This window comes from Anabrus simplex, chromosome 3 (genome assembly GCF_040414725.1).
Source record: "Anabrus simplex isolate iqAnaSimp1 chromosome 3, ASM4041472v1, whole genome shotgun sequence".
Taxonomy (NCBI): Eukaryota; Metazoa; Arthropoda; class Insecta; order Orthoptera; family Tettigoniidae; genus Anabrus; species Anabrus simplex.
In genome coordinates this window covers 354,230,870-354,255,342 of record NC_090267.1, presented here as the reverse complement: position 1 = coordinate 354,255,342, position 24,473 = coordinate 354,230,870, and the positions used below count along the sequence as shown (strand labels likewise).

General features: G+C 39.6%; 1 protein-coding gene across 1 annotated transcript in view; it reads right to left on the bottom strand.

Annotated features, from left to right (window-relative positions):
• Nucleotides 1–1,769, bottom strand: part of MICU3 (Mitochondrial calcium uptake 3) — a 93,715-nt gene extending 91,946 nt beyond the window's left edge. Inside the window, exon 1 of the mRNA XM_068226851.1 lies at nucleotides 1,686–1,769. Coding sequence (XP_068082952.1) covers nucleotides 1,686–1,769 — 84 coding nt within the window. The remainder of the gene's footprint in view (nucleotides 1–1,685) is intronic.
• Nucleotides 1,770–24,473: the final 22,704 nt, after the last annotated feature.

Genomic DNA, 24,473 nt, shown 5'->3' with positions numbered 1-24,473 from the left:
AGTTTTCCTGAGATGGAAGGTTCACGTAAATTTCGTGGCTTACGATTAGCAGCACTGACAGAATAAACTAGTGAAAATGTCAAATGCATTTAACAAGGTCTGATATGCACCAAAAATTCTCTTGGCTGTTCACACATTTCTTCAGCTTTATCTGCATGGTTCAAACCTGATTTGCTAAACATTTCCTGTTATAACAGCTGGAAAGCATTTGAGAATGAATCTGAAGTGTTTCAGGGCTGATTCAGTTGGTTCATCGTGATTTAGAACAAGCTATGTTATTTCTTATTATACCCCATTCGTAAATCATTATTGCTTGCACCTTCATTATTCAGCTGTTCACGACATTTTTCCTAAAAGTGAAAATTATTCAAATAATTTCCTCCACTGCCTCACAATCTAAGCACCATTTTTGATTCCGTCGATCTTAATAATTACTTACGTTACAAGGGCCGAAAGAGGTTTTACGCACCAGTTGAGAACTGAATTTCGAAACGAATACGTGAAAAACTCTCGCCCATGTAACATACAGTATTTTATTTCACTTCTGAATTGATTTCTTTTATTAAAATAGAATTAAGATGAACACATCATGTTCATGTTCAGTTCACAGTCTACCAATCAAACATCCCATGACATTCACGAAAGAATAAATATTATTCAAGAATCATTCGGCAGATGTGCTGACCCACCCACATGGCACAGTGTTGCAATCTGGTGTATCTAAGTAACTGATTTACATGCACTCAAAATTGTTTCTGAAAATAAGTATGCTTTTATGTTTTTAGAAGTTGAGTGCAGTAAGTAACTACAGTGCCACAAAGCTTCATTTTGAACCTCATTTTGAAGAATGTGAATAGACGAAATTTGAAAAAGCACGAAACAAAATACTTTTACAGTGTGTTTTCAATACTCTGTACTCAAATTTGGAGGCGCCAGAGGAAGAGTATTTCAATCATGAATCCATATCAAAACGTGTAGGAGCTACGTGTTTGTCACAGAGCGCTGTTTACCCCTTGCCAGTTACACTCAAGAAGAGTGATAACCTTATTAGCCAGTGACTGGGGAGTACAGAGAACATAGGTACTGGAGAATGAGTCAGTGCTTACAAATTATGTCGACGAAATATGGATAAAGTTGTTCATATCAAATGCGCCAAATTGGCTTAATATAGGCTAAGTGACGTACCACACCCGCCAACTTCATGGCGCACAAAACAAACCAGCAAACAGTTGGATGGATGAGTTGTCATAGTCAAGTATCGTCAACAGAATAGGAAACATTAAAAAGGTAGAGGATTTTTCAGGCAATCTGGAATCTTGAAACTTCGTACCAGAGAACTCGATCCAGCGAAGATCCCTTGAGAAATTTCCGAAGTTCTCCCTGGGGATACGAAACTGAGACTCAGAAGCAAAACAGTACAAGGATTCAAACGAACATATTTTATCACACCATGAGAAATTTTATTTCTACGGCGGTGACCTGTGGTTTTCATGGGCTTAAACGTTTTCTGAAAGTCTAAGTTAATTTTTTTTACATCAAACTCCGAGAAAGCATCGAGGGAAATTTTCGAAACATTAAGCAGGTAAGCAGTAGCGGTGCTAGAAAGCTCCCCCCCCGCCATAATTGAAAATGGGCCCCTCGTTTCCTGATGAGAAAAGTTACAAGAATAGACGTAGACGACGAACTCTATGGATGAATCTCATAGACTGGTATGGGTTAGACACGATGTCTCTGTTCCGTGTTGCTGCATCCAAATTCAAGATCGCCATGTTGACCGCCAACCTTCGATAGAGGATGGCACATTAAGAAGAAGAAGAAGAAGAAGAAGAAGAAGAAGAAGAAGAAGAAGAAGAAGAAGAAGAAGTTTATTTCGTAGTACAAGGTTTATATTATTATAATAAACAGCAACGGCAATAATAATAATAATAATAATAATAATAATAATAATAATAATAATAATAATAATAATAATAATAATAATAAGTTACACAATTTAGTCCTCAAACCGGAAGGAATCAAAATAATACATTTACATGGCCCGAACACGCACGCACACACACACGTGCGCGCACACACACACACACAAAAGAAATGCATATTCCAATTATGATAACCAAAATACGCTGACCGTCACAAAGAAATAATATCGTTCCTAGGACCAAATAATTTACTACTATTTACAACTCAACCGTCCATCGTAGCTCTACTTAGCTACACTGCCTGCCGAGAGTTATAAACCGGTTCGAAACTTCAGTATTTAGAGTTTAAATAAGGAAGGTGTCTTTATTATTGCATATTCGCTTACTACTGGGTTCTCAGAACTGGCCAATTACGTCAAAAGCCTTGTTGATTGTTGTGAGTGGCAGCAAGGGATGGTTATTATTGGAACAGGTTGGGAAACTAACATTCTTTCAGAAATAACTACCGTACTCCTATTGACGAAAGAAACTCTGCAGTACGACGGCCTAAGTTTGGAATAACCCTCTGTAATACAAATACAAATAATACTGTGTTGTGTGCTGTAGCTTTATCAATCAATACATAAAATCACTCTTCAGCTACTGAATTAAGAAACAGTCATGGGCCCCTCACAAGACATGGGGCCCCCTCCGCCCCGCCGGGTCTGCGGGGTCCCTATAGCCACAACTGCAGCTAATCTATACTAATAAGTGTAGCGATGTACATGAAGTTGGATATAAAAACGAAAACAGATATGAATTAACTGGGCTTAAACCTTACATAGTGCCGAACCGATCTCAAGAAATTGGGAAAAGACCCTGCATAATAATAATAATAATAATAATAATAATAATAATAATAATAATAATAATAATAATAATAATAATAATAAAACAAGGTACCCAGATGAAGAGATTTTTGAATCCGAAGGCTACCGATTTTTCAAGAGCAAAGCGCAAAGAGTAATCCTCAATGGAGCTGTGATGCTTGGAGCCGCGTTTGCTGTTAGAACCAAGATCCTTAAATCGGTTGCAAATTTCGAACCTGTGAATGACAGATTGTCTATACTCACAATTAAATGCGCGAACAAAACCTACGTCCTAGTTAACGCACATGCTCCTACAAACGATAAGAACATGTCTGATCCAGATGAAGTTGATCATTTCTGGGACCTACTGGATGAAAAATTAAACAAAATCCCCAAACACCATGTCAAGCTTCTTTTGGGTGACTTCAATGCCCAACTAGGTCGTGAACAGAAGTACAAGAAAGTTATAGGAAATTACCCTGCTCACAAAAGAACCAATCCCAACGGCAAAAGACTGGTGTCCATTTGCGAAAATCACAACCTGCAGGTCACGTCGACCCACTTTCGCCATCTACCCAGAAAGCAAATGACTTGGCGTTCTCCCGTCCAAGCTCTCGGAGAGTTCCAAATTGATCATGTTGCAATCTCCAGGAGAAACAGCCCTGAGATTATGAATGTCAAGGTAAAGAAAGGCATCAATGTGGCCTCAGATCATTATATGTCTCTTATCAAATTCAAACCAATTCCCGCAAACACAAGGAAGACAACCAAACAGATCACACGCTTCGACAATGATAAACTTCGGCAAAGGGTAGAGGATTTCCAGGAGAAGGCTAGACCAAATGACTGTGACTTTAACAACGCCAAAAGTCTCCTTGTTGAGGCCGCCAAAGACGTTGCAGAAATCAAGAGAAGCAAAAAGCATGCCTGGTGGAATGGTACCTGCGAATTAGTCCTCCAAAAAAGACTCAATGCGTGGAAACAGTACTACTCTACGAAATCAAAAAATGATTGGGAAACCTACAAAACCCAACGTGCCCAAGCAGCTAGGGTGTTCAGAACTGAGAAACGTAAATACGAAAAATCTCTCATTGAAAAGATAGAACAAAACTTTAGGAAGAATGAAAGCAGTGAGTACTACAGAGCATTCAAACGCAAACTCACTGGCTATAAACCACTAACTCTATGCTTTGAGCGAAAGGACGGCACACTGGCGACGTCAAATGAAGAAAATTGCAGCATTCTGGCAGATTACTTCAAGAATTTACTTAATTGCTCTAAACCGCAAAGCGCCATTGAGACCAAGGAACCCTTACTCAGGTACCCAGATTCCAGACCACCCGACAGAGATGAAATCAAGCGCCACAATGCCCGTCTCAAAAATAACAAAGCGCCGGGGGAAGACTCAGTAGTAGCAGAATTATGGAAATATGCCCCAGAGAAATCACTTGATATCTTGCAAAAGCAAACAGAAGAAATTTGGAACAAGGAGACCCTACCCGAAGATTGGAAAATAGCTTTGATCCATCCATTACACAAAAAAGGCAGCATGAAGAACATCAACAACTACAGAGGAATATCTTTGCTACCCGTGACTTACAAAATTCTATCACTTGCCATCCGGGAGCGTTTGGAAGCACAAGTCGAACATCAAGTAGGTGAATACCAAGGAGGGTTCAGAAAAGGTCGCTCAACAGCTGAACAGATCCAAAATCTCAAAACGATCATCAGATATTGTACACTAAGGTCCAAGCAGTATGTGTCTGTGTTTGTGGACTTTAAGAAAGCGTACGACTCCATTGACCGGGAAGTCCTGCTAAACATCTTAAATGAATCTGGAGTTGATTTGAAACTGCTGGCATTAATTAGAGCAACCCTGACCGATACAAAATCCAAGGTGAAGTTCCACGGATGTCTCTCGCATTCCTTTGACATCAAAACAGGAGTCCGACAAGGTGATGGGCTTTCCTCGATACTCTTCAACTGTCTTCTTGAAAAGATCATCAGAACCTGGCGGGTGAGATTACAGGAAACCAACTACAGTCCATTGAGAACAGGAACCAAATTCAAGGGGATCGCAACAGACTGCTTAGCATTTGCCGATGATATTGCTGTTCTCTCAAACGACATAGAAACCGCTAGAGCTCAAGTTGAAATTTTGAAGGAAATTGCCGAACAAACTGGTTTGCAGATATCGTTTGAGAAAACAGAAGTAATGACTAACATCAAAGACTCCATACACAATACGGGGACATCACCCGAGTAGACAAATTCAAATACCTGGGTGAGATCATCATGAAAAATGGACTGGACAAGGAAGCACTTCAGGAGCGAGTACGCAAACTGGAAATAGCCTACCAAACATCCCGCACAATCTACAACAAAAAATGCCTTTCCCAAAACACCAAGATACGTCACTTTGAAACAGTTCTGAAGCCAGTAATTCTATATGCAGCCGAAACCCTGTCTCTAAATGCCAACAAAGGACTCCTTGAAGAACTGGAGAAAAGAGAACGCAAAACTGTGAGAGGAATCTTGGGATCAAAGTACAGAAATGGAATCCATCAAAAGAGATCCAACAAGGAAGTCTACAGCAAAATAGAGAAAATTACCGACAGAATCAGAAAAAGACGGGCACGATTTTACGGTCATCTGAAAAAAATGGACGGAAGAAAGTTAACTAAAGAAATCTTTCACTTTTTTGATTCAAACCCCAAAACGACAATTCCCTGGTTTAGAAATACCAAAGAAGACCTGCAAATGGTACATATCTCAGCTGAAGATGCCCTTAACAGAGATCTCTTCCGCAAGAAAATATTGACGAACGGGCTAAACCGAGACGAGCAACCGAAGAGAAGACACGGTGCCCCTTGGACAGAGGAGCGAAAGCAGGCCCACTCACAAAGAATGAGGGAAATTTGGGCTCTAAAGAAGGCCAAGTTCAGTGTCAAATGCAACAAGACTTAACGTGGTCCTTGATGGCCCCAGCGAATTATATATAATAATAATAATAATAATAATAATAATAATAATAATAATAATAATAAGTCCATTCGACACTCCATGTCGTAAGATGTCGGCATGTAAAAGATCTCTGGTGACACATTTGGTGTTTACCCGACAAAATTCATTAATCTCAGCCATATACGCCCAAGAGAGTTTCGGTTTACTCGGTCTGCCATCTAGTGGGCCTAGAGTAAAACGGAACGTCGAAATAGACGAGCAGACAGCCAAATGGCGTCAAATTGAAATGTCTGCACACGGTAGCTGAGGCCATACTATTATTATTATTATTATTATTATTATTATTATTATTATTATTATTATTATTATTATTGTACCGGGCGGTACACCTCCACTCCGCTAATTTAAAATGTGCGCCAGTTGAAACTCCTCTGCTGGAGGAAGTCTGAACTTTATCTACGCTATTAATTCTCTACTTTCTCAGAAGATGTCACCACGTGGAAAATTTTGAGTTTTTGAACTGTGTCATTTGTGATGTGTTTTTGTTTCGCTTGAAGTAAGAAGTGTGAACTTTCTCTTCTAGAGGACACTACTGAAGATCAACAATAGTGCAACCTAGTGCGGAGTCAAAGAACTATTTTGTTGGAGAAATTTTTATTTCAAATGTTTGTCTTTGCTAAAAAAAATTTCGGTTATTGTTTAAGTTGGCTGTATACCCCTCTCTTTCCCCTTGTTTTGCATTTAACCAATCCTGAATTTCTTTGAGTTATTTCCGACCAATCCGATGTATCTTCCCCCAACTTGAATATGTTTCGGTACCCGAGCCAATAAAAAGTTTGTGGGAGGGTGTTTTCATTCCCCTAACGCCTAGAACCTTCCGCGAGAGGATATAAACTGCTGATTTTAGGGTCTCCGGGCCTCTTCTGTTCCATCTTTCAGTGTATAAAGTACATAGCAGGAGGCGGGAAGCGCCTCTTTCCTCGGCAGCGGTCATCAATAAGGTAATGGCCGATTAATAAATTCTTTCTTTGCTAGCTCAGCAGTTTAACTCTCGGGGCGGGTGCGAAGCGTTCCTCCATGTAACCTTTTCCTAAAATGTAACGATCTTTTCTTCTATTCTCTTTTAAGCTACATACTGGGATAGAGAGTGCTAACCCTCTCGAGCTCCCACTCTTATTGTTTTGAGGTGAACTTATTTTTCTCAACCTATTCTTCGATAACGTAAAACAAATTGTTCTTTTCTTAAGTCACCTCTTTAGCATGGGATTAGCCCTTGTATTAACGGCCTAGTGCCAAGTAGGTCTTAATCAAAGTGTATTAGGAGTGCAAGCTCGCCTCCTCTCAAATTGTTATTTTAGAGGTCATTTAATTAACCTGCTTTTCATTTAATAGACCTCAGTAGATTGGGTATTTTACCCCTGTGTTTATGTCCGTTGAGGACAACTTGAAGGTGGAGTTTGGTTTAAATTTTGAGAGCGAGTGGCTCTTTTGAAAATTGAATGTTGTATGCCTCGTGGAGGCTTTTCTGTGTAATTTGGAGCAAGGGCTCCTAGGTATGAATGGGGTTTTCTGCCCCTCTGTTAAAACTCGTGTTTGGGGTAAAACTGAGCTGATTGCCCAAGTAGTGTAAAATCGGGGCGCGAAGCCCAATCACTGTAAATATTGTAACTACCCTTTTTGATTTGCTACTTTGTACCTGCCATGCTTGTTATTTCTTTGTTTTTGAAAAGAAAATATAACCTTGTTAAATTTTAAATTAATTTTGCTTTCGTAGCTGGAGACCTATTCACACCCGCACCTTCTTTCACCTCTACCTACCACGGAAAACTCCGTAACAATTATTATAGCAGCAGCTTGGTCTAGGAGAGTACTTCTTAATTTATTGTATGTGTCTTAAGCACCTTGTGAGCAAATGTAGTACATTTTGCATACACTTACAAACATTACGATTAAAAAAATACGATTGTGATCAACTACAAAAAGATCTCGACAATGTTGTGGGATGGACACCAGATACTGGTATGATGGCAAAGGGCTACAAGAGTCAGGTTGTAAGTTTCACCACGAGAAGAAGTCCTCTCAGTTTGTTGATGGGATGAAAGAACGTCATTGGGATCACTGTAAGTAGGACTACGTAGTTGTTACGGCCACGGGCGCTACCTTCTCAATCCTAGCACTTTTTCATCCTTGCGTCGCCGAAAACCTTCGATGTGTTTTGTTAGAGCGACGTCACACCACCACCACCACCACCACCACCACCACCACCACCACCACCACCACCACCACCACCACCACCACTCAGCCTGGCTCAAAAGCACAATTACCGATTGATCACAGAATGAAACTCCTTCCGGGACGTGCTCATATTTGCTGAAATTGTAAGTTCACATTCCGCTAAGACTCTCAACATCTTCCTTTTGTCAGTCCGCTAATTTGATGTTAGTCTGAGATGAAAGTTGTACAAAAGATTTCGAACCCACCAGGATGTTCAAGAATATCCGTGCAAAACTCCTCCAAATGTGGAAATGCGCAGATGATACGATTTTGTGGGGGTTTTACATTTCAGGTCGTTTATAACTACTCACAGTTCGCTCACAACCGTTCGTGACGGACAATTTTCTTTCTTCCCCCTCGATTAGACAAACTCCGAACGGTTTACATTTCAGAAAGTTCCCACATAGAACCGTCCGATCCCTTTCGTCGGAATGCTTTAAATAACGAATTCTCGTAACAGGACGCATGATTCTCATCAGCAATATGGGACAACGCTATTTAGGAAACTTCGCGTGTTGTTCTGTGGCATTCAAAACACATCCGCCAGATTCTTCTTATTTAACTGTTGCTACTGTCTACGCGAATGCTGGGGCTGTACCTTAAATAAGGCCACGGCCGCTTCCTTCCCATTCCTAGGCCTTTCCTGTCCAATCGTCGCCATAAGACCTATCTGTGTCGGCACGACGTAAAGCAAAATAGCAAAACCCAAAAAAAAGAAGAAGAAAACGTTCTGAACGAAAAGGGAAAACAAACCTTTTATATCTTACTAAAATCGTGTAAGAGAAAGAGAACCGGCTGTTGATGAGGTGATGGGATATTTAGTTTTGAGATAAATGTAAATTCGTGCTCTCGTCCTGACAATCAGGTGGTGCACCTCTTTTCAAGCACACTCCCAATGGAGGTAACTTACAATTTGCCACAGCATTCAAGGACCTAACAGCGAAAAGGCAGTAGGAATTACTTCAAAACTCTGGAGTCGACACGACGCGGTTATTTTCATTTAATGGACAACATGAATAAGACAGGGAGAGAGTTTGTATCTGTATATGCAGTTTACGGGGACCGAAAATGTGAAACTGTCGGACGTTAGTTTAGAACCCTACAAAATCAACAACCACCGCCACTACCCGCGGCTCATACAACCAATTTTTAGGTCTTGACTTGCCGAACCGACTACTGCCCAGCCAGGGGTTCTGCAGGTATCGAGTGTTACGTGGTCATCATGATGGCATCCTCAGCCATATTACTTGACTTTCACCACCGGGTTTGCTGCTTCTTGTATCATATAGCTACTCCGTTCATCTCGCGAGGCTGGGTGAACCCCATTCCAGCCCTCAGTCCAGAATTGGGAACATGCATCATTTTCAAAAATATTTTTTTTGAAAAGTACACCAATGAAATAGTACGTAAACGTATTACATTGTGGTATGTTGCCTTGTTTTCTACCATTAAAAAAAATATTTAATAGTGCCTTTCCGCAAGGCGAGTGAAACGGCCTCTGACGTAAGCGGCGCGCTGTGACGTCACGATCCAGTACCGCATGGAGCTCTACCAGCCGTTGTGCATCAGCTGTTGCTAAAAGCCGATTGTTTATTATTCATGATCGCGAATCACTTCAAAATGACAGAAGAAAGGTTCAAAACAGCACAATCAGACAATCTATCTTGAAAAATAGTGCCTTTTGTGGCCGCAGAAATTCGCGGATAACAAGCAAGTTTGTAAGTGGCGTCTTTTATATACGTGCAATGTACTGTAACCCATAGTATTAGGATAACAACGAACCTGGATAGGTATTACATCACTTTCAACATTTCCTTCTAGACTGATTCCCCTATTAAAGAATAACATTACATTTTCGGGCTTTCAGCATTAGTAAAGTAAGAAATCGGATTTCAGCACTAACATAAACATATAGGTTGTATCATAGTACTAGTCCGCTTCTGTGGTGTAGTGGTTAATGTGTGCCACTCCCGGAGGCCCGGTTTCGATTCCTGGCTCTGCCATGAAAGTTGAAAACAAATAGTACGAGGGCTGGAACGGGGTCTATTCAGCCTCGGGAGGTCAACTGAGTAGAAGGGTTTCGAATCCCACCTCAGCCATCCTCGAAGTGGTTTTTCGTATTTTCCTACTTCTCCTCCAGGCACCTAAGGCCACGGCCGTTTCCTTCCCTCTTCCTTGTCTATCCCTTCCGATCCTCCCATCCTCCAACAAGGCCCCTGTTGAGCATAACAGGTGAGGCCGCCTGGGCGAGGTAATGGCCCTCCTCACCAGTTTCATCACCATACTCAAAGTCTCACGTTCCAGGACACTGCCCTTGAAGTTGTAGAGGTGAAATCCCTCGCTGAGTCCGAGAGAAAACCAACCCTGAAGGATAAACTGATTAAGAAAGAAGGAAAGAAAGAAAGATCATAGTACTATAGGGCTATAATCTATCATTCCCCAAAAAATATATATTTATGGTTGGGACAACTGGCCTACCGTCTTCCAGGGCCCATGAAAGAGAATTAAATATCTTTGTGGAGGGAAAAAGTTAAACATGATAAAGATAAATACGACTTCATCTAGTTTTCACAAGTCGGGCTGAGTGGTTCAGACTGTTGAGGTGCTGGCCTTCTGACCCCAACTTGGCAGGTTCAATCCTGGTTCAGTCCGGTGGTAGTTGAAGGTGCTCAAATACGTCAGCCTCGTGTCGGTAGATTTACTGGCACGTAAAATAACTCCTGTAGGACTAAATTCCTGCACATCGGCGTCTCCGAAAATCGTAGAAGTAGTTAGCGGGGCGTGAAGCCAATAACATTAATTACATTTGGCTTTTAACAAGCTGAGCATATCAGGAAAGAAAAGTGCCCTGGTGACATTTTAGTCGCTCAATGCACGAATGTCTTTGGGTGCTGTGACTTTTACTTTTTTTTTTTTTTTTTTTTGCGTCACACCGTCACATATAGATCTTATGGCGACGATGGGACAGGAAAGGCCTAGGAATGGGAACAAAGCGGCCGTGACCTTAGGTACAGCCTCAGCATTTGCCTGGTGAAAATGGGAAACCAAGGAAAACCATCTTCAGGGCTGCCGGCAGTGGGGTTCAAAATCCACTATCTCCCGGATGCGAGCTCACAGCTGCGCGCTCCTAACCGCACGGCCAACTCGCGCGGTATTTTTACCCTTCGGTTTATGACTTGGCTTGTATAACCTAAAACTTAGGCTAAGTTGGATAATATTTTAAACACCTACATTACTATTTTCACCTGTGTGCAATTATGTTATTTATTTCATTAATATTATGATAATTATTAATTGAGCATTGTTAACTTATAAGGCCCCAACAGACAAGCATTGGTTTTGTGTAGAGTTATACATTTGTTAAATTCACGTTGTTTCCTTTCATGATGTACACCCCTATTCTTTGTTACATTATAGAGTATTTAGATATAGCCTAAATTTCTTTACCAATTAAGCTCTTCAATAAAGACATACACAACTGTCCCATGCCAAGATATATTGGTAGAATTAGAGCTGTCAAATGGTTCATAACCCCTTTGATTTATTATCTTGATATGGATCACCCAAAACATAGGTTAGGTTTGGAGAATACTTTAATAATCAGCATTATTTAATGCACTGTTTGTTACTTTCATATTCCAAGATGTAATTGAAGCATTTAAATAAAGCATCATACATTAAAATTTAAAGTTTTACCACTAGAACAGCTGACATAGAAAAGTGGTTTGAAAATTCAAACAAATTCATCTTACGTTAAAATCTTCAAAAAAATAAACTGTAGACTTTTCCGATAAATCACCAGCATTTCTGCAGCTCGCCAAAATCCATTTCTCCCTAGTTTTAGCGTCTTTGGAACGTTTATAAACAATTTGTTTATGGTATGCGATGTGCTATTGCACATCGGAACTCTACACCATTTATAAGTTTTCTGCCTCACTGTCTGCGCAGGATTCATTTTAAGTCTAAAATATACCACTCAGATTATTATCCAATGTATAGACCTCGAAATTAACCATACTAGACACTAACGTAAAGTAGAAATACGCGAAGTGTATCCTGCTTCTCACAGCACACTATGTGTTATTTTGTCTGCTAATTCAGCCAACCTGTACGATGACGTCAGGCCAATGAGATCGCGTACTTGCGTGACGTGACATTTTCGTAGATTTTTATCATGTTTGGAGTTATTATTTGTACATTCTGATCACATTTTTGAATTCTGCATGCAATTTTGAATCAGATTAGCATATTTTTAATTAAAACTCCGGATCATGCATGTTCCCTATTCAAGTGTCTGGACTGATCAGAAATCGAAGCCGGGACCTCGGTGTAAGAACCAGGTACACTACCGCTACACCACCTGGTCTAGAATCCACGCCGAGTACACTATTGTAACAATAACACAAGAATGGAAAGACAAGTTGAATTCAAACTGGGAAAAGATCAGTTCGGTTCCAGGAATTTCTGATGCAAAGCTGAGCCTGTTTGTGACCGTATTAGACCCAATACAGAAAGATAACCGTACGTATGTATTTGCAGATATGGATATCATACTTGACTAAACCAAGATTTTAAGGATTTCACCTAAACATAGCGGGATGAGGATTATCTACAGTCTATAAAAGAATCTAATTGCAGTGATAAAGAGTCAAGATATAGAAAGAGACTGTCAGCATCTTCAGTATATTCCAAACCAAAACCAAACCCCATTGCGCCACAGCCCCGAAGGGCCATGGGCTACCAAGCGACCGCTGCTCAGTCCGAAGGCCTGCAGATTAAGAGGTGTCATGGGTTAGCACGACGAATCCTCTGGGCCGTTATTCTTGGCTTTCTAGGTTGAGGCCGCTATGTCACCGCGAGATAGCACCTCAATTATAATCACGTAGGCTGAGTCGACCTCGAACCAGCTCTTAGATCCAGATAAAAATCCCTGGCCTAGTCGGGAATTAAACCCGGGGCTTCAGGGTAGGAGGCAGGCATGCTCCCTACAATGTAGGGCTGGTTTTCAATACATTCATACACTGCCGAATAAAAAAGACATGCGACATCCTCAAGGACTGTGTTCAGTGGCACCAGAGTATAATATGTGCATACTGAGGGGTTATTGTGTTAGTGATTCATTTGTCACGGACATCGACGATCAGATGGCACTCAGGAGGCCTGTCCGTGCGCACTCTGTTTTGACTCTGCAGGCAGTAACTGTGCTGAGGTTAGAGGTGAACGGTGTTCACAATATTCATTATAGGGTACAACCATGCCCCGCCGACGATTACGTGCTCCAGTTGAACGGGGTCGCATTGTGGGCCTACGGGAAACTGGATGGACGTACCGACGGATTGCTGCACACGTTGGGCGCAATGTATCGGTGGTGTGTCACTGCTTTTAGTAGTCGTCTGTGGAAAATTCCCACACCCGGACACCAGGCTCCGGACGTCGGCATAGCACAGACGTACGTCAAGATCGACGCATTGTGAGAGCAGCGGTAGCCGACCCAACACAATCCAGGAACGAAATTCGGTCACATGGTGCACTTGCTGTGTCACCAAGGACCATTGGGAACCGTCTGCTTGCAGCAGGATTATGTTCACGTGTGCCTGTGACCAGGATACTAGTGATACGACGACACCGACAAGCACGGCTACTCTGGTGTCGTGAAAGAGTTGACTGGAGAGGGGAATGGCGCTCTGTAGTCTTCAGAAACGAGAGTAAGTTCTGTCTGTATGCAAGTGATGGACGTACATGTGTACGGCGTAGACCTGGTGAGGGCTTATTCCAGAGTGTATTCGCCCACGACACCCAGGTTCCATCCCAGGCTTTACGGTGTGGAGGGCCATCAGTTATAACTCACAGTCACAGTTGGTGTGTCTGCAGGGTAATGCAATCAGTGCCCGCTACATTGCACAGGTTGTTGTCCCCGTGCTACTGCCATTTCTCCGACAGAAAGGTGATACGATTTTTCAGTAGGGCAATACACGTCCACATACAGCTGCTGCGACACAACGCGCTCTACGTGGTGTACAACAACTGACCCGGCCAGCAAGATCACCGGATCTCTCGCCAATTGAACATGTTTGGGACATAGTGAAGCGCGAACTTACCCGTTCTCCAGAGCCTGCAAGAACTGCTTCTGAATTGCATCAAAAGGTGTGCAAGATGCTTGCGACAATCCATCACAGGATGCCATTCGCCACCTTTATGATTGTTTGCATGCGCTAATACACGTCTGCATTGCCGCAGAGTGGGGGAGGGGTTACACTATGCATTGATGTGTCTGTTTGGGCACCCTGTACTGTGACATATGTGTTTCATTTGGTCTGAATTTGTAATCATATACTACTGCAATGATAAACTATCTGTCACATCGCTTGTGAATAAAATTATCTTGTCCCTGAAGATGCTACATGATTTTTTTTTCGGCAGTGTACATATATTTTCATTATAAACTGTTATGCCTTTCGGATGGTTGCCTATATGTACTTCCTCTTAAAACAATAATCACCACGATATTATGTCTTACTGCACTTTGTCTGGCATCCTCTGTGAATTAATTAAACTCTTATAAAATAGTCCACTTGTAACTATAAAGCTCCGTGGCCTAATTTAGATCCATCTTCCTTGTCAGTAGACCATCAAGTTTAACCGTCGTCACCTTCGTCTCCCTCTATTTCTCTTACCCTTCATGACTGAGTCCATTATTCTCCTACGTAACTTATCCTCGTCTATTAGCCTCACATGACACTACTAACAAAGTCGGTTTATGTGTCCAGCTTCATCAACCGAGTTCATTCTTACCTTAGCCATTATCTCCTCATTACGAGTATCCTCCAACAATTGTTCCCACCTGTTTGTACTACCAATCATTCACGTTACTTACATGTCTGTTACTTCAGTATGACGAATTAGATATCCCGAGTCCTCCCAGCTTTCACTCCCGTACAGTAAAGTCTGTATGAAAACAGACCGATGTAAAGACAGTTTCGTCCGATAACTCACTTTATTGTTATAGAATACCGGTGACTGCAATTGCGAGCTCACTGCAATAGCTTTGCTGCACCTTGATTCAATTTCTCTTAGTATACTACCATCCTGGGAAAATATACATCGTAAATAGTTGAACGATCTACCGTAACTGCTCCAGTTTTTGTATTCCCAACCTGGTATTCAATCCTCTTAGGTTTCTCCCCAACTGACCTCACTTCAGCGTTGGAAATGCTGATTTTCATATCACACTCTCTCCCTCTCTACATCTATTTTCAAGCTCCACGAAATTAGATTTCAGGCTTTCAGCATAGTCTGCCATTAAGATCAAGTCGTCGGCATAGGCGAAACTTCTTACTGCTTAATGTGTTTATAAGAAAAAGCAGTAGTAAAGATAATGGAAAACAAACAAACAAACAAACAAACTCACCCACTCACTCACTAACAAACACAAGTTTTTCCCGAATTCTGAAGATTCGATTGAGAAAGGTGAAAAACTTGTTACGAATAGTGAAATCAGACAGCCAATTTAAACTGATCACTAACAGTGGCGAATACGAACTAAAAGCTATGGCTAGGTTCTGCTTCCTAGTCTCTACGAGTAGATTTATACAGTCTGAGGTTCTCCAATGCAGAGAATGAATCAACTCTCAAAGGAACTGTTTGAGTTGGAACAGATCGACTGTTAGGGAACAATGTACGATGATTAGTTAAGTCATCAGAATATCGACGTACGCCTGCCGTCGATACAGTGATAAGGTGAGTAATTCAGAACAGGAAATCGCCAATTTCCTCCTTTGTGTTAATGAATTATTATGTTTATAGTATGCACGTTTATGTATACTGTATACGTGGCCAAGATTTCATAGGCTATTACATCATGCTTTAGCTTCCATTATAAACGCTACAGAAATTGTCACAGTGGTGCTGAAGAAATTGTGCCAAATTTTAGTCCATCACCTACACAAATAAAAACTTTTACATAGCAAGAAAAATAAATATACTGAGTCCGATGGGACTGTATCCAATGGGAGATTGTTTTCAAATAATAATAATAATAATAATAATAATAATAATAATAATAATAATAATAATAATAATAATAATAATAAAACATATTATTTTGATATATTCATAAACTGTAGGCTATGTATTAGTACAATACGTCTGCAGAGCGTGAAATTCTGTCCCGTGTTGTCAAAATCTCATTTTTGGTATAAAGTGTTTTATATGTCTTTTAAAAAGAAATATCGGCATATTCCTACTGCTCCGAGCCTCGCAGGTATTCTTCAGTAATTAATTATAACACTACCGTTGATTTTATGGCAAAATTATGATAATTAAATTTAGGATACGTTAATTGATCTTTCGCCCACGCTTCGCTGAAATCCGTCTGGTCCAATCAAAACAATTCCCCCCCTCAGAACAAAAATGATGGCTCAGTCACCACGAGTTCGTCATCTCACAGAACAGCAAAGCATGTGATGAGGAGAAACATGTGAGATCCTCGTGACGACGGCAGGCGTCGTTTTGGCGACTGGCCAGTCACGTACACTCTCCCAGCAGGAAATATCTTACTCCACGGCATAACAATTCCTAATTTGTTGCACGCAAAAATGAATAAGGAAGCCCGCCACATGTTATCAATTCTCTGATTTATGGCTTATAAATGATCTGTGCAGAGAGAGAAGGAATAAGATCATAAATCTCCAACATTATCTGCTATTTGTATAGGAATTAATCTTCATTGGGAATATATGTGCTGACACAAATATCAGTGTGTTAGAGTGGTCAAGTGCACACAAGATTTAAAAGGTGTTAAGCAGTTTGGGACTGGGAATATCTCCGTCATTAACTCAGTGTACCAACTTTGATAGCGTAAAAGATGTTGACAGGTTCCCAAACGGAGGTACGCGTACCACTGGTGGTACGCAGGAACTTTTCAGGTGGTACCCGTGGGTGTTGCAAGCACAGAGATAATCCAGATGAAAAATTGTAAAAAACAATTCTTAACATGTCTACAAATGGATACGAGCGATTACGAGCTATAGGCTCTAAAAGTTGATTTTGATGATGATTTTTCTTTTTTGCTTAGTTTGTACTAGTTACATAAAATTGTATGTTTAGACCTATGAGTAATAAAATACTGTAATTTGCAGTAATCGTTTTATTTTTCATTTGTTATTAAAATGTTATTAATATGCATGATGTCTATATATTTTCAATAAGAATTAGCAAGAATTTTTAGAAAAAATATATATATTTATATATTGTTGTCTTTATAAATTCCAGTCAGCATTGAATTTCACAATGATTTACACTGTGAGTTTACTGCGAATTTCGATGTTGAATGAGCAGTAAAAAAGTGAAATGCGTTCCAACTCACAAACACTTTTCTGTATGTTCATTGTCAGTTAACAAATAATTCACCGCAAAGTCATTTGCGGCATAATGAAGCGCAAATTGTGAAGCACATGTGAAACACATGTGGAATTCAATGTTGACTGGGAGGGTTGAAAAAACCGAAAACCGGGCGAGTTGGCCGTGCGGTTAGGAGCGCGCAGCTGTGAGCTCACATCCGGGAGATAGTGGGTTCGAACCCCACTGTCGGCAGCCCTAAAGATGGTTTCCCGTGGTTTCCCATTTTCACACCATGCAAATGCTGGGGCTGTGCCTTAATTAAGGCCACGGCCGATTCCTTCCCATTTCTAGGCCTTTCATGTCCCATCGTCGCCGTAAGACCTGCCTGTGTCGGTGCGACGTAAAGCAACTAGCAAAAAAAAAAAAAAAACAACAACAACCAAAATACAAATGCTTTAATCAATATATATAAAGGAACATGCCCTGACTGACTGACTGACTGACTGACTGACTGACTGACTGACTGACTGACTGACTGACTGACTGACTGACTGACTGATTCATCATCGCCGAGCCAAAACTACTAGACATAAAAAGTGAAATTTTGAGGATACATTGATATTACAATGTAGGTGCTCGCTAAGGGAGGATTTTTGGATATTCCGCCGATATTCCGCCGCTAAGGGGGTAAAAAGGGGAGTGAAATTTTAAAAGGAGTGTATCTATATCTCCAAACTTTAAAAGTTTACGGATGTAAAAATTTGTATTCAGAATTTCCTTTGAAAATAAAGAAACACTATTTTTTTGTTTTCGGAAAATCCCATTAGGAGGGGTGAAAAGGGGTAAAAAATGGGTTGAATGCCTTTAATGAGAATACTTATATCTCAGAAAATGAGGATATTACAGACCTGAAAATTGGCATTTAGTATCTCCTTTAGGAATAAAGAAACACGTATTTTTTGTTTTTGGAAAACCCAATTAATGGGGGCTTAAACAGGAGTGACAAGTGGGGTGAATTTTTAGAAAGACTATATCTACAGTATATCTCAAAAATGTAACATGTTGCAGACGTGAAAATTGGTATTTGGAATCTCCTTTAAAAATAAGGAAACACGTTTTCGGAATATTAAAGAAAAAATAGTTGAATTATTTACCAAAAAATCTAAAGATGTTACAAACGTGAATATTGGTATTTGGAACCTCCTTTAAAAATAAAGAAACAGGCATTTTGGGGGCAATCAATTTGGTAGGGGAGGGGATGAAAACGGAGATGAATTCCTTTTACGAGGATACATATATCTCAAAAACTGAAGATGTTACAGCCGTGATAATTCGCATTTGGAAGCTCTTTTAAAGAAACGGGTACTGTTTATTTTTCGGAAATTCACTTAAGTGGGGAATGTGAAAGGAATTGAAAATAAACTGAATTCTTTTTCTGGAGAAAATTATATCTCAAAACTGAAGGTTACAGACGTGGAAACTGGTATTTGGAATCTCCTTGAAAAATAAAGAAACACGCATTTTTGGGTGGGGTGAAACCAAGTTAATGGGCGGGACTGGAGTGAAAACTGAGTTGAATTATTTTCATGAGGATACTTATATCTCAAAAACTGAAGAAGTTACAGACTTGAAAATTTGTGTTTGGAATTTTCTTTCAACGTAAGAAACACGCAATCTTTTGTCTTTGGAAAATCCACTTAAGAGGGTGAATTAATTGAAAAATTAGCTGAATTCTTCGTATGAGGATATTTATATCTAAAAAACAAAAGATGTTACACACGTGAAAATGTTTATTTGGAATCTCCTTTAAAAATAAAGAAACACGCATTGTTTTGGAGGGGGGTTCAACTTAACGGGCTGGGGTGACAAATGATTTGAATCTTTTTATGAGGATACTCATATCTCAAAAACTTAAGATGTTAGTGGCATGAACATTTGTATTTGGAATCTTCTTTCAAAATAAAGAAACATGTGTTCTTTTGTCTTCGAAAAATCCACTTAAGGGGGTGAATGAATTGAAAAATTAGTTGAATTCTTTGTATGAGGATACTTATATCTCAAAAACTATATTAAAGGCGTGAAAATGGGTATTTGGACTCCCCTTTTAAAGTAAAGAAACACGCACTTTTGGGAAGGGGGAATCAACTTAACGGGTAGAAAGGGGGGGGGGGGTGAAAAAGTGTTGAAGTACGTTTATGAGGATACTTACATCTCAAAAAATGAAGATGTTACAGACGTGAAAATTAGTATTTGGAATCTCCTTTAAAAATAAAGAAACACGCATTTTTTTTCGGAAAATCGAGGTAAGGGGTGTGAGGTTGAAAATAAGTACATAAGGAGTTGAAATATGTTTATGAGGATACTTTATCTCAAAAACTGAAGCTGTTACAGATGTGAAAGTTAGTATTTTGAATTTCCTTTCAAAATAAAGAAACGCGTATTTTTTGTTTTTGGAAAGGCCACTTAAGGCGGGAGAGGTGTGGAAAGAAGTGAAGAAGAAGAAGAAGAAGAAATATTTTTATGAGTATACATTTATCTCAAAAACTGAAGGTGTTACAGACGTACAGACATGAAAACTGGTATTTGGAATCTCGTTTAAAAATAATGAAACACGTGTTTTTTTGTTTCCGGAAAATCCAGTTAAGGGGTTAAAAGGAATTGAAAAAGCGGGTGAATTTTTTAAAAGAGTACCGGTATATCTACATTATATGTCAAAAACTTAACATAATAGAGACAAGAAACTTGGTCTTTGGAATGTCCTTTAAAAATAGATGTACCTTTTTTTCCGGAGAAGGCACTTACCGGGGGTGAAAAGAAGTGAAAAATAGTTGAATTATTTTTTATTAGGGTACTTATATCTTAAAAATTGAAGATGTTACAAACGTGAAAATTTGTATTTGGAATCTCCTTTAAAAATAAAGGAACATATATTTTTGTTTTCGGAAAATACACTTAAATGGCGGTGAGGGCGGGGGAAGGACTGATCAAGGGGTTGAATTCTTTTTATTGGGATACTTATGTATATCTCAAAAACTGAAGATGTTACAGTGTGGGAATAGGTATTTGTAATCTCCTTTAAAAGTGAAGAAACATGTATTTATTTTTTTGACTTAATAGAAGACTGTTTCTCACATGTACATTTCTATGTCGCATGGAGGTCTTAGCCGCAAAAGGTAATACCACAGACATGCTTTACAAAGAATTTCTGGGGTAAATGAAACTCAATTTTTGGGTGAGTTATTATACTTTAGGAATTTTCAGATAATGTCTTAGTTCAATGCCGAGGAACGATTACATTGATCAAATTACGAAATTCACGCGAGCGTAGCCGCGGGTAATTGTTAGTAATTAAATATGAAGTTTTCCCAGCAATTTAATTAAAGAAAACAAGCCATTGGGCACTTCTTCGGAAGTAAATATGTTTCTAAAATATTTGGGACTGTTGGTACGCCAACATTTCTAAAAAAATCAAGTGGTACGCAGACGCTAAAAGGTTGGGAACCCCCTGATCTAGAGGCTATCAACTTAGGGGCGACCACATGACAATGTCTATAAAATCAAACTACACAGCCTACTTTAGAATCTTAGTGAAACGAAATGATGATGATGCTTGTTGTTTAAAGGGGCTTAGCATCTAACCTCATCGGCCCCAAACGCAACCATGTGTTCACATGACAGCTTGCAGCTCTGGAACTAAAATTCCGATCCGGAAACTTGAGGTACTGTTTGAACAGAAATGTGGGAAATTAGAGAAAAAAATAAACTCGGAGGGGCTCAGTTAAATACGCGGGGCGATTTATAACTCGTAAATCAAAAACCATATGAAAGTGGCAAAAAAACCATAACAGTTAACGCCTTAGATTCGCATGCAAAATGTTTCGAATCCCAAGAGATTAACACGACAAGGGGGCGTACCAAGATTAAAAGATGGTTTTTTTCTTAAACATTGGCTAGGAGTTGGAAGGAAGCGACTTTGGCCTTAATTAATGTACAGCCCCAGCATTTACCTGGTGTGAAAATAGGAAACCACGGAAAACCATCTTCAGGGTTCCCGACAGTAGGATTCGAACCCACAACTTCCCGAGTGCAAGATCACAGCTGCGCGCCCCTAACCACAAGGCCAAATCGCTCGGTGTCGGACAAAGAGATTAATTAGTTACTATTGACAGGTTAACACTGTTGTGTTAGCTTTAAAATATAGTACCTAATCTACATATCTGTCCTAAATCTGATAAAGTTGGCAAAGAACAGTTTGTGCTAGTACACTTTGGTGAATGTTCATACTGTAGTGCAGTGCTGGAATTTACAATAATTGCAGAATAGGTGTAGGAGATTACATTATACCCCGCCTAGAAATATTTTTCCAGACGTTTACATAGCCCTTTTGTAGAATTTTACAAAATGTCTAGGAGTTTACCAACCCTGGGGAAATGAACATTCGGGATATCATTTCAGAAAACAGAAGAGGACGAATACAACATGCCGTATGCGAAGAGAATTATGTAAAGATATGAACATCACATTTATAAGGCACAGGTGACGATAACGGCAGTTGAATATAGGTTAACGTGAGTCTCTTTGATCAGTCAGGATGAACTACAGGCATAATTTAACTCAATTCATTAATATTCAGTCCACTCAATTGTCACTAATGTACCACCAAAAGTATAGCCACTCAAATTTAATGTTCCAAATCTCTTTTGAAACAGTGACTATGTGGTTATTACAAAGAAAATACATCACCATGGAACCATGTCCTCAGTCTAAACAGCACGCACCCATTAGCACTAATGTGTAATTTCTTACGATTTAGCGACCTATTTACAAGAAGGAAAGGTATGTCAATGGTCAAGATCTACTTTCTATACCAAGTTTATCCTCTGAAGGGGACAGCATATGATTAAACAGAGAATAGAAGAAATGAGGAAAAACAGCAAAACAATGTAGTATTATGAGAGAAATGTGGAAAAAGAAATCTATAGAAGGTGAAAAAAGAGATGAGCTCTATGGATTTGTAGGAGGAGGTATTCTATGATTCACTAAAAGTCTAGGAAATACCTCAAAAGTTTGTCTAACTATTAAAGATACATCCAAGGAGCATTTATAGGATACATATTAGTAAACTGCACTTTAATTACTTTTGTGACACTTTGTTATTTCGAATACATTTAATATTTTGTACAGTATGCGGCAAAGCAAACATAACTGAAACTGCAAACATGCTCTGATCATCAAGATACGTCATTATATCATGCAAGGTGCCGACAGAAGTACGTATCTAAATGAGTCGGTACAGCATGTATTCAAAATGTACACCCTCACGTCTCATGTTTTGCTCATAGTGGGCTTGTATCTCGTCGAACGTGTTCATGAACACAGATTGCCGCAAGGACACAAGAAAGAAAAAAAAAGAAAGAAAAAAGGACGCTCTCGTAATTCGGGAACATTCGTAGATGGGTCATCGGACTGGAAAACGGATTCTTTAAGCATCGCGCAAATTACGAGAGAAAATAGTCATTTTTATGTCCTTGAGGCGATCTGTGTTCAACATGTTCGACAGTCTACAGGACCGTTATGAACAATGAACCGGTTGACGCAGATCATCGTTCCTATTTTAAAGCTCGGAAAAGTATTTTGAAACTACGTTTGAGATGGTGGATGGGGCATTATAATCTGCTTCCACAGACGCAATTTGAATTTCGGAAATCACTTAGCACTTTGAACAGTCTTAGTCTATTGACTACCGATAATTAAAGAACCTATTCAACAAAAGAATATTTAACAGCGTTATTTTTAAGTATATCTGCAGCTTATGATAGCGTTCTTATCACCATTTTTCTTCATAAACTACAAAAAATAGGATTCCCCGAAATGTATTGCCGTATTATCTATAAAATACTCTGCCATCGTATAATTTATATGAACCAACAAGATAACACACTACCTATGTTAGGTCCCGAATGGTAACAAAGGGCCTTGGTCAAGGTGCACTTTTAAGACCCTTGCTACATACTCTGTATATAGCAGATTTGGGAACTATCTTCAGTCCAAATATCCGAGTGCTTCAATACTCCGATAACATAAGTATCTACGCCAGATCACACTGCTTTTGGGTACTTCGGCTATGGCTGAGCGCTGGAACAGAGCCACTTTCTAAATAGACACCAGAACATGGTCTAACTCTTTCAACCTGCAAATCATCAATAGTGATTTTCACCAGAAAACGTCAAACTGTTGAAGCAGTAGCAATACACTTGGGCCCCTATACTTTTCCTTTTGTGTACATTGTACTTAATTCAAATAAAACAAAAATCTAAAATAATGAATGCAGTGTCCTCAAAACAGAACGCTGGGACGTAATGGGTTTGGCAATACGTTGTCGCTAGAGAGAAAGATCACCCCAGGAATGTTACGGCATGGCTATCTACCAGTCTGAGTCATAGTAGAATTTGCTACGGTTTCTGATTCCAAAAAGGCATTGAAGGGCGTGGACCGGCGGAACAACGGATCTATGCCAACAAGGCGCCCGATCGAGCGCGATCTGTCGACCTTGGATATGGACACATGGGTAATTAGCAAGCTCAAAATGATTTAATATTTTATAAGTCCGTCGTGCGGAAATGTGGTTCACTTTGAGATAACGTCCAAAACCTGACAAGTAGATAGCCCATGACTTTATTATTAACTACCTCCGACAGCCGAGCGTGAATAAACTGAAGGCAAAGTGATTATGTTGACAAAATTAACGCCATATCAGATGAAACACTTAACGTTCTGATTAGTTGTTAACCGGGAATAGAGTCACTAATTCAGCAATAATTGCCGTGTCAATTACAAGATTACTTTTATTTTTCGTATCTACTGTATTTTAAGACGAGCCATTTTGAAATCTGTTAACCACGCAGCCGAGAAAAGAATATTTATATACTTATCTTGATGGATTATTTTGAAAGACAGAATGGAAAAATACCTAAGTGATATTTTGGTTTAAGTGGATTAGTGTCATCACAAGTTTATGTTTAAAGGGATAAATATTACCATATGCCTGTCGAACAACATATATTTGGAATGTATTCTATAGTGCAGTGAATTTTCAGCTATGTTTTGGAACAAAATGGCCAAATAATAA